Source organism: Saccostrea cucullata, unplaced genomic scaffold (assembly GCF_032062105.1).
Source record: "Saccostrea cucullata isolate Sc308-1 unplaced genomic scaffold, CSIRO_AGI_Scuc_v1 ctg907, whole genome shotgun sequence".
Lineage (NCBI taxonomy): Eukaryota > Metazoa > Mollusca > Bivalvia > Ostreida > Ostreidae > Saccostrea > Saccostrea cuccullata.
Window position 1 is genome coordinate 512,682 of NW_026935419.1, and position 12,183 is coordinate 524,864.

The 12,183-nt window shown below is 31.0% G+C and overlaps 1 protein-coding gene across 1 annotated transcript; it reads left to right on the forward strand.

The window, feature by feature from the left end:
- The first annotated feature begins 3,303 nt into the window (after positions 1-3,303).
- Positions 3,304-6,321, forward strand: LOC134242775 (uncharacterized). Its single transcript, XM_062724904.1, has 9 exons — positions 3,304-3,358; positions 3,864-3,955; positions 4,051-4,093; positions 4,327-4,401; positions 4,684-4,790; positions 5,205-5,310; positions 5,637-5,714; positions 6,010-6,108; positions 6,221-6,321. The coding sequence occupies exons 2-9, from the start codon at positions 3,906-3,908 to the stop codon at positions 6,281-6,283; spliced, it is 621 nt and encodes a 206-aa protein (XP_062580888.1). The 5' UTR covers positions 3,304-3,358; positions 3,864-3,905; the 3' UTR covers positions 6,284-6,321.
- Positions 6,322-12,183: the final 5,862 nt, after the last annotated feature.

The window sequence follows — 12,183 nt, forward strand, 5'->3', positions numbered from 1 at the left end:
TGAAGGTCGCAAGGTCAATGGTCGCAAGGTCATTGACCTTGGTGTCTTTTGAAAGACCTTAAATAGTGGAGTACGCATACCAAATATGAAGTCTCTATCTTTCATGGTTCAAAAGTTATGGTGAAGGTTAAAGTTTGAGACAAACAAACAAACAAACAGACAGACAGTACAAAAACAATATGCACCCTCGATCTATCGATCCGGGCGCGTAATAAAATACATTTAAACAACAAATAAATGTGCATGTATTTTGGCTAATAACTGAAATAGCATATATTGCCTATTCAATGCAGTGTTTGAGATTTATTTACAAGAAGCAGCTCTCTTTTATAACACTAGTCGGCACCCGTCGGCTGATTCACACCTTTGATTTAGATGACGGAAACACCCGAGGTTTGCCGAACCATTATCACTAGAAGCATTGTGACGTCATGCTTTATGACGAAATTAAGATACATTTAAGAAATGAATTTAATTTTTGAAGATTCATGAGGTTATGAACTACGACGCTACACGCCGGCATATTTCATGAAGCGCGTTAGCGCTTCATGATAAATATGCCGGCGTGAAGCGTTGTAGTTCATATACCTCATGAATCTTCAAAAAATTAAATTCATTTCTTATATTTACATTATTTTTCTGATGACTTGCCATAGATTTACGCCGTTCAACTGTCATTTTTAAAACAAAGCAGTGTGCACTATTTTTTTTGACTTTTTGACGTCAAGAGCGGTATTATGACGTAACAATGGAGATATTCATGCTTATTCGTGGTACATACCTAATGTAGTTCATGAGAAAATATACTGCATTTTATTTTGTAAAGAATCATAGGGGAAATTTATTGGAAATGTAAATATTAGCTTATCAACCAAACAAAAGGGCGGCGTAAAGAGTGAGTATAAAATTTCTTTGTATCTTACATATCTTTATACCACCATAGACCTAATAAATTTACCCTTAACTACATACATGTACAGCATTCCTTGTGTGTGTAAATCATTGGAATCATTTGATTTCGCAATTATCGTGAAATCAGAAACATTTTGGTAAGTTGGTAAAGTATTAATATTGTGAAAGGAAGTTAGACCCCCCCCCCCCCCCCCCCCCCCCGCGCGAAATAGGATTTTGAAGTTAAAAAAAAGTTTCCTTAATTGTTTTGCTCATCAATCTTTATCTTTGGGTAATTGTTTATTTTTTTCCCTGGCTGTTTCTCCCAATTTAGAAAAAGAACTTTGAGATGAACACTTCAAAAAGAATTAGCCCAAGTTTCTGTATCTGATTTTAAGTAAAGAACAATATGAGCTCATGACTTAACCACATTTGCATAAAAACGATGTATTTTACGAAAGTAAATCCTTGATTCCTGTAGAACATCTCTGAGGAAATAAACTCTCAACTTGATGGCGTTGTGTCTTCAGAGATACATGTAGATTTAAGCTCTTTTTTTCATCTTTTGAAACTAATTACAGTTCTTGACATGAATGATATTTGAGTTTTAGACTATAAGATAATATTTTTCTTATTTTGTCAACTAATAAGTTTTTAAAAGTATTTAATTCTTGTGCCCATTTACTCGCAGATGTATCATTTACAAGCTTATTTTATGCAAATTTTATGGTGCACAAAATTAATATATATTTTTTTCCGATGCTATTACATAGACATTTGCTAATGCTCATTAAACTAAAACTGTATGTAAATTAGAATGTAAATTTTCGCAGCACTCTATTTTTTTTTTATCTTGTTTTATTACATGTACAGTTTAAGAATTTTGTTACGCCTTTAATTAAAGGACTAACATAGATCTAAAACAAAATTTTCCAGGTTTTGGGTCTAATATCTAGGGATGGCAATGTATTAAGCACAATTCAGATACAAGACACCTCCTCTTTTCTTTTATTTGGGCAATTTTACACAAACGTTTCAGACATAATAAAAAATGCTTTGGAAAAGAAAAAAATATATAGTGTATGACGTCATGAAGCATACACACAAACCCAAACGTAACAATAAATGTGACGTAACAATTATCACTACAACAAAAGTGGATGCAGATGGCAGACATATTAGCGGTAAAATGCACGTCTAAATCACTCTTTATTTTGGTTTGTTTTTCTTGACAAGAGAAAATGTATGTTTATAATTATGCTTTTTTGATTGTAGACAGTCATGGATGTTGTATTGAATTTCGGGAATGAGCCAGTTAAAGATGTTGTAAGTAGTTTGGCATACGTTTTACATCTTGCACATAAATCTTTAGGGTATTTTACACGAAGAAAAACTGATAACTACATTTACAATTAAAAAAAAAATCACTGCAAAAAAATAAAATCGTTTAAATTGATCGTCAAAAGAAAATGTTCGTATATAGATTCAAGGATATATAAAAATTCTGTCTTTGAAAACAAAACATTCTATTGTCTTCAGGATTCAAAATTAGAGATTCTGAAGTTCAACTACAGTTGGATTGAAGAAGTTGAAAGGCAAGAAAGACTTATGAAGGTACATTTATTTAGCAAATCCAGAAATAAGTCTTGTGGAACATCACAGTTACACAGTAAACTCTGACAAGGCTTACATGTCGTTCACAATAGATTTTCTCACTTATAATTTGTTTAACTAGAATTTCATTACGCAATAGATTAGTTTAATGAAGTAAAATGTTTTTTTTTTTTTAATTTTTTTTATAGGAAGTCATCCAGCCAGTTTTAGTTGAAAAGGATGAAAAGAAAATTGAATGCCAAGTTAAGATGTTTACAAAAGAGACCAAGGAACTTCCCAGGTAAAGACTAGAACTCCGTCAGAATCTGCAGGATTATATTACTACAATGATACTTACATATGTAATTCTACAAGAATACAATGTTACGTAAAATTTAGTGTGCATTTGGCATCATCCAGTCAATTTAAAGTTTTCAGTGCGAAAGCATCATAACATGTATTTATCGTTGTAGAGAGCCAGTCTTGGATTTTGGCCAAAGACCCGTGAAAAATTTAGTAAGTAAACCATAGTACATCATGAGTAAATCATATGCTTTAAAATTTGGGTACTTTTTAATATATTCGTGTGATTTTTTTATATTGGAAGATAGCAAAAAAAGTTTCTCAAGAAATTATGTTGTTGTGATTATAGTGGTAACCATGCCATTATTGATTATATTGATTTATCATGTATGAACAAATTAGACAAGATTCCAATGATCAATTTATTCAATATGATATGATTACAATGTATTTACTTTTATGCAATATCATTTCATCTGTTTAAACTTTGAATCTTAAAATTTTAGGATGAATCCTGAAGTTTAACTACTCTTGGGCCGATGTGGTAGAGGAGGATGAAAGACGAACAAAGGTAAAAAAATATATCAACCTGCTTCTTGTGTATAAAAAAATCTTAATTATTTGAATTAATTAATTATGAAAATTTTATACACGATACTAAAACAAATTTAGTCATGTTTTGTTGGATTTCTATGAGAACAACTGAATTCAAATTAAAATTCCGAGTGTTTATTATGATTTATGGAATAAAAAATTAAAGAATTGTTGAATATATACTTGAATGAAACAGGAATGATATTTTCGTTAATTTTAGTTTGAAGTCGTAGAATTTCAATGAAGTTCAATATTTTATGATCTTATATTTATCAAAACAATACCAGTGCTAAGCTGCAATTTTAAGAAATTAACACCTAATTTTTTTTTTTAAATTTACCACACTATTGCGTTTCATTTTAAATTATATGTACAAAATTTTTTTTAAAACTATTTTCAAAAGTGAATAAACAATATCATTGAAGATTGCTTCATAGCAAATAGGTCTTTGTAAAATGAAGAATAATTTCTTTTTTTTCTAGGAGGACAATGAAACAAATATAGAAAAGATAAACAAGAAGGAGATGGAATCCAATGTTAAGATATTCAGAGAGGAAAGAAATGAAATTCTCAGGTAATACTTTTTTCTCAAACAAGCATGTATCAAAAAGTATCTACTAAAACCACAAGTGCATGCATGCAATGAAAATTTGATATTATTTATTGCAGAGAGCCAATCTTGGATTTTGGTGAAGGACCAGTTACTAATTTGGTAAGTAAATCTGATATTATGTTTAATTTTTGCTATTTTCTTTTATTAATTTATATCATTTACTTAAATACAATAAAAATGTCATTTTCTAGAAATAATATGTTATTATGGTGCATTAATCAGCTGTAATTTTTCTTCATCTTGTAACTTGTAATATACTTAACTAAAGTGATGTAGGTGGTCTTCTTGAATATAAGTTTCTATATAACATCGGGAGTTTAAATGATTTTTAGGAAGAAAAACTTGAAATTCTGAAGTTTCCATATAAGTGGGCAGATATAGTAGAGGAAGAAGAGAGAGGATCAAAGGTATTAAAATTGATTTATTTAGTTCGCTTCTGAACATTACAGAAATTTATGTCAGGCCGGGTATTATTTATTTATTAATTTTAGTCTATATACAGAAAAAGGCTAAATTTATTGATTTATGGAAGAAATGGAGGAATTACGTTAATGTAAAAATGATAACCCTAATGCTTGAGAAATTGCATGCAAATACACAAAAATAAAATTGAATTATTTTTTAAAAAAATGATATAACATAATATCAAAACAGTCCAACATTTTTATATAAGAATGTTTGAATTACAGGAGCCTCCCATTTTTAACAAAACCTCACTACAAGATGACCTGGAACATCAGAAAGTGACTGAAAAAGAGGGAAATGCAAAACAAGAGATTCCTCCAGACAATGTCAGGTATTAACTGACACAATACTGACATTATAACTTCATAGTATAATTAATTGTTGACATTTGATTGTAATTACTGTGGATTCATCAATTTTTCGTTGGCATCAATTTTCATGTATTTTGTAAATATAACATTATTGAGGATACATAATTTCATGGACAAAAGCATTGTCTATACAAATGAATAACGTATTAATTTTCTTAAGTCAATTAACATTTGATTTCATGGTTATGCTCAACAACAAAATCCTTGAAAATTGGTGCTCAACGAATATTGATGAAACCACAGTGTACTGAATTACATGAATATATGCATTTGTTAAATTAGTCCATATTTTGCTAGAGCATTATGGAATATTGATTTTTTAAAAACACCTTAATTTTTGGTATTAAAGTATAAAATTTTATACTTTTAAACAGCGAAACCAAAGATTTACCTCAACTATTGAAAGCAGAGACTGAAGCTGAAAAGAAAACCAAAGAGTTGGAAGTTAGCAAGATGGAGACTCAGCAGATTAAACCAGAGGTAGGGAAAAGACCATATAGAATAGAAACAATGTAAAAAACATTATAAGCATGTCCAGTCTGTCATTGAAATTGTCCCCTTTGTCTGTGTATAATGACATGCAAAATAAATTTGCAACTGAATGGACAGTTAAATCAGTCTAGTTTCATGAAGTTAACTGGATTATGAAGAAAAAGAAAATATGTAAGAAAGAAATGTTACTCATCTAAATAAATAAACAAATGTAATTAAAAAATATCAGTAATTAAAATACTGATTATTTAAAAAATAACCAATGGTTTATTTACTGAATAAATTTTCACTTTCAATTGATTTTTCTTTTCCAGCTCTTAAGCAATGATGAAGATGAAAACGAAAACTTTGTTCCAAGAAAACTTTTCCTTTTTGGAGTTGTGGAATTTAAGGTACTACATTCATTGAAGTACATACTAGTCCATCTTAAAGAATTCAAAATCAGATTAATTTCCTTTGTATTTAAATGATGAGGGATCAACTTATTATAAAAATGGTGAAAAATTCCCTTTTTCCTGGGGGAAAGATACTTATATATTGTTTAATTCCCGTTTACAAATGATTTTTAAAACCGAAAACCCAAGGGTTGGTTCAACAAACAGTAATAATTGGGACTTTTAGTACATGCATGTGATTAAACTGAAAATGAAATTCTCAATTAGACTGAAAGATTTCTCTTTTTTATAGAGTAACTGGAAACAGATAAACAAAAATGCTGAACAACCCAACACCCCTAAGAAATCAACTAATGTGTTCAACTCTGCAACTGAACCTGTACCAAAAGTGGTAAGTTCATGCATTTATTAAAGCATCCCAAATAAATACTGGGACAAAACATTTGCGTATAAAGTTGTAAGTTTAAGTAAAAATTCAAATGTTTCTCATAATTTCTTTTCAGACAACTGTGAAAAAGAGAACTAGCATCAGCAGGAAAATCAAGACATTCCTTGGATTTAGATAAAAAGAAAAATTACAGTGCAGTGTTTACTCATTAAATGAACTCAAATGACATATAAATGAAGAATTTGTGTGCTAAGGTTAATTGATAATAAAAGATCCATCTAATAATTTATTTATGAGTTCTGTGTGTTTTTTAAGTCCCATCATAAAAAAAAATATTTACACCTAAATAAGTGACACAGAATAATTCAAGGGGCAGTTCTTTTGTCACAAACTTTTGAAAACCTACCTGTTGATCGACAGAAGACTGAGATAACATACAGCATTTAAGCTCGAAATTCCATTCAAACAATAGTCAGCAGCAGAGCAAACATGGACTTCTAAAACATCAGAGGTGGGGTCAGGTGCCATGGAGGAATGAGTATCCCCTGTCAACTGTATATCATGCACTAATCCTGACGACACGATTTTTTGACAATTAATACTTATATTTAGCCTGACAATAATATTGTAACATGAAATTAGACGATATGTTGGAAACTTAGATCTAAAATATACACAAAGACATCTTCAGATAATGAGGTTACATGGTTATGCAAGAATGAGTAATAACTTCAAAGCAAACCATTCACCAGTGAAAATACCTACAATGTACGTAGCATAAGTTGGTTTATGGTGGAATGCCGCACCAACTTTTTATTTTATAGATCTTTGAGTCATCCTTTGTTTAAAAAGGTTGACTCAGAGATCTACAAAATAAAAAGTTGGTGTGGCATTCCTCCTTACGTACAAGAGATTGTAAATGCTCGACTGAATCAATTTATAGTTAGTTTCTCTTCAGTTCTATTCTTCATGATCCATCTCCACTGTATTTTGCCCTGGTTTCCCGTTTGGTGGATTTCCGTCCTCGGTGGGACGAAAGTAGTTTGATCGAGGACTGTGTACATGTATTTTTTTTTTATTGGCAGTTGAGACTGATCGAAAGACTACTTTTAATATAACAGTAGGTTTCGTTTTTCAAGTTGTGTCTAGCTTCGTTTCTTAAACGGATCTTCCTTTCTGATTTTCTGGCAATGATGGTCCCCCTTTTCCCCCCAGGAGAGTTTATTTTGACCGGTAACTGAGAAAAAAAAATAAATTAGAACCTTATTTGATATTGTCCTAAAATTCTGACAAATTGAATGCTGCAGATGTTCAGACATGGTTTTTATCGACCTAAAAAATCGTTTAACCATGGTAGTATCTCGACTGTAAATTATTCTTAAGGAAGTGTTCGCGAAGATAAAATTGTCCTTCACATAAGTCTCATCACAAGGAACATTTCTGATCATTGCAAACTTGATTTGGTTTCCTTTTTTCATATAAAAAGTTTATATTTTTTTTTACATTGATAACAACATTATCAAATCGTACCTTTCCAAGACCATTTCTGGAGCTTTTGAAGAAGATGACTGGAATCCATATTAATGGCGCCAGTACCATAAGCCAGCCCAGTGCTTGACCGTAGTCTGTGGCAGGTTTCATCTGAATAGCTTTGAAAATTATCACAGCCTGTTCAAAAATTTAATTTAGTTAAAACTTATTTCATAAAAGAAAAGAAAAACAAGACAGTATTATCTCCCTAGACTGTGTTGTACGTTTCTAACCCACCCCACCCCCCAAAAAATACTCCAATTACAACATACTTAGCTATTTATAATTAGCAATATCTGCAATTCAACATTGATATTTATAAAGCCAGACAAATAAATTGCCTGAATTGTTTCCCCTTTTTGAAAACTCGAACTACGAGTATACTGAAATAAAAATTTCTTTAAACTAGTTAAAGATCTCTTTTTATTATTTTTTTATTACTCTACTACAAAATGTGCTGTAAGACAGGGAAATCATTATAGTGAGTTTTTTTGATACAACATTAGGAGTTAAACAAGGGGACAATTTAAGTCCTACTTTATTTAATATTTTTGTTGACGACTTTGAAAATTATTTTGATAAAGTTATGACCTACCCTGTATGTTTTGATTTAACTTTTAATCACTTATTTTTTGCTGATGATCTTGTTTTATCATCAGAGTCAGCTGAAGGTCTCCAAAATTGTATAGACAGTCTTTGATATTGTATAGAATGGAAGTTGCATGTAAATTAGAAAAAACAAAGGTTGTGATTTGCTCTACCAGAAAAATAAAGAAATATTATGCATTTTATTATAACAATAATAATATAAATATTACTGATAAGTACAAATATCTTGGTGTATTTTTACAATCAAATGGCAATTTAAAACATGCTTGTGATGACCTTGCTGCCAGAGCCCGAAAAGCTTATTTTGCCTTAAAGCATAAACTACCCTTTGGCTCAAATCTCTCTCCCAGCTTGTGGTTAAAGCTATATGAATCAATTATTGTTCCAATTTTAACATACTCTTCAGAAATTTGGATCTCTGATTTTAATACAAATCCCAGTAATTTTGATAAAAATCCTTTTGAAAAAATCCAAAATTTTATCTTAAAAAACATCTTAGGTGTCCATAATAAAGCATCAAACTTAGCAACTAAAATTGAATTAGGTGTTTTCCCTGTACATACCAAAATTTACCAGCTTGTTTTTAAATATTATTCCAGATTGGAAAAATTAACAAAAACAAATAATAATTGCAATGTCTTGCTCAAGAATGCTTACTTGGAAGATACTCGATGGCCAGTGAAAATAAAAAATGTTGGCAAAGTTGTGTAAAATCAATCCAGAAGATGTTAGATTTTAACTTTGACACAGATTTTAAAACTTTTAGTCCTAAACTTAAAAATTTCTTTGAAAATAATTTTTTTTTAACTCCAACACATTAACAATACTCAATGCGGTAAGCTGTCATTTTATAGTACATTATTCAACTATGATGCTAAGAAATCACAGCCTGGAAATCCAACAATACTTGTGTTTTCCACTTCAAAAGAATTTATTTTCTTATCTTTCCAAGTTAAGAATAAGTGCACATAAGTTGTACGTAGAAACAGGTAGATACTGTAATCCTGTCATTCCTAGAGAAAATAGATTTTGTTTCCAATGTAAAACTATTGTTGAAGATGAAAAACACTTTTTATTTGATTGTCCTGTGTATAAATATGTCAGAAAAAAGTATTAGGTTACTAGATGTTAATAACTTTTCTTGTTTGCTTAATCCACATAACTTTGTATCTACGAAACAAATCTGTCTATATATAAGAGACTGTTTTGATGTTAGAAACAAGCTTACAATAGTTAAATATTTTGCAATACATGTATATGGCTAACAACACATTTCTGTATATAAATATGTGCTTTAGTGCCAATAATGAATTGAATTGAATTGAATATTAGATTAAAGAATCATATTTAAGTTTAACAGTCATTGCATCCAGTAATTGAAATTGATGTTATGATTAGTTATCATTGAATAATAACAGATATTCTTTGTTTATTTATGTAAAATTCTAAATATTTGGCACTCCATATTCATTTGATCTTATGACGTTGTGCCAAAACGTCTTCTAGTTAGACAGTGCATATACGAGGGTTGATCCAAAAGTTCGTGGAATTTCTTCATATTTTATTATTTTATTTTGAAGTGAAATTGGTTGAAAATTATAAATGAGAATATAGACACTTGTTGAATATTTTAAATAAAAAAAATATTTTAAATTTTGATGATGGTAACTCTATGGCAGTTGCCATGGAAACGGTTGTTTGGAAATGCGGGGGAGAGATTAACATGTTTATTATCATTTAAACTCTTAATACGTGAAATGAGAATGAAACCGCCCTATGTGGTATGTAACACGAAAATTATGTCATTATTACGATTTCTTGTTCTTTTATCAACCTTCGTGTGAGAGTTTTACTGACTTTACGGGATATTTAGTTTATTAGTTGATGATTTATTGTTCATCTTTAAGCTGTTTGACAACGTCAAATTTCGGTCAGGTCATATGTTTTCTTAATCTCAGCTATGTGGTATATAAAATTTTGCAGAATCCCATTTTAAGAAAATTATGCAGGTATTTATCATTAGAATAATTATTTAGGGGGATTTACAATTTGTTTTCCAAAAAAAAATAAATTTAGATTTGATTGCGTAGGTTTTTTTTCTCTATTCAGCTGTTATCGACATTTTTTTTAATTTAAAGTACGATTTAATGCAAAACATTTTGATATATAAGAATCATGTGGGAATGTTTTTGAAACAAAAATACTTCTGGGAAAACGTATTCTGAGGCAAATGTCCGACAATGTCCTCCACCTGTCGTAATATAAAAAAAATTGAAGTAAACAGATGAAAGGAAAGCGGGAGGGGGGGGGGGGGGGGGGAAGGGTATTTTACCGTCACGTTTTTAATAAAATGTAGAGTAACCGAAGGGGACCCCAGCACTCACTGGTGCCCCCCCCCCCCCCCCCCCCCCCCAACACTCCTTTGAGATTTTTTCTTTTTCGCTTTCGTAAATGATTTTTTCTAAATTTGTATACATACGCTTTTTAATTTATCAACAAGAAACGATAGCACCACATAGTGTCGTTATACATAGTGTTGGTTATAAATCACCCCCCCCCCTCCCCCGAAATATACGAGTTTCCACTTATTTTTTGTGGGGGTCAAAGTAATCATTTGTGACTTAAATTTTTGAATCCGTCACTAATAACTTTACGTTGTAAAATTTTATTCTTAATTTACCTCAGATTTTGAGTAAATACTAACAGTGCTTTCATTGGAATTGAACGATTCTTGTGTCTGTATACAGATTCAGCTCTCCGTCATCGTTAAGAATAAACCGTACTGTACCGTTGATATTTTGCCGATACAGTACAGTTTCTGCTTATTTGCATAAGAAACGCCCACAAAAAGTGTTCTGTATCGCAGTTACAGTATGCTTGACTTCAAAGGAAAACTCGCCGGGTCATGTCACAAACGCGTTTATTATCACTTAATACGTGAAATGAGAATGAAACCGCCCTATGTGGTATGTAACACGAAAATTATGTCATTATTACGATTTCTTGTTCTTTTATCAACCTTCGTGTGAGAGTTTTACTGACTTTACGGGATATTTAGTTTATTAGTTGATGATTTATTGTTCATCTTTAAGTTGTTTGACAACGTCAAATTTCGGTCAGGTCATATGTTTTCCTTAATCTCAGCGAGATGGGTAGAGACTAAAATTAACGCGTTTATTATCATTTTTACTCTTAATACGTGAAATGAGAATGAAACCGCCCTAGGTGGTATGTAACACGATAATTATGTCATTATTACGATTTCTTGTTCTTTTATCAACCTTCGTGTGAGAGTTTTACTGACTTTACGGGAAATTTAGTTTATTAGTTGATGATTTATTGTTCATCTTTAAGTTGTTTGACGTCAAATTTCGGTCAGGTCATATGTTTTCTTAATCTCAGCGAGATGGGTAGAGACTAAAATTTTGGTCTGACGTCTATTACCCAGACTAGTCTCTACCCATCTAGCTTGGGGGGAGCCAGTTTTCCTGGTGTGGGATATCCGGGGGAAATCCTACTTTAGAGCCAGTTTTTCTACTCTAGAGCCAGTTTTCCGGGGGAAAGATTTTAGGGGGGAAAGCCTACTCTACAAGATCTGTACCGATTCTTCATTTTGTTTTTGAAATTAGTTACTAGTAATATGCAGTTTCTAAGAAATATTTACATCCACTGAATATTTTCTCCTTTATTTCTTAAGAAACCCCATTGCGTTCATCACTGCATAAACTACAGTAGGCTGTACAGATTTCTTAATCAGTGGCTGTTCCATCAATGAAACCTATAAAGACGTTCGCATAATTAATACAATAATTAATCTTTTTAATCCTACTTTAATTGATTATTTAAACAGATATAAATATAAACAATAAAATGTCTTTCTTTGTTTGTTATTACTGGAATGAACGGTCGCAGCTATTGCAGAAAAAATTTACATAACCC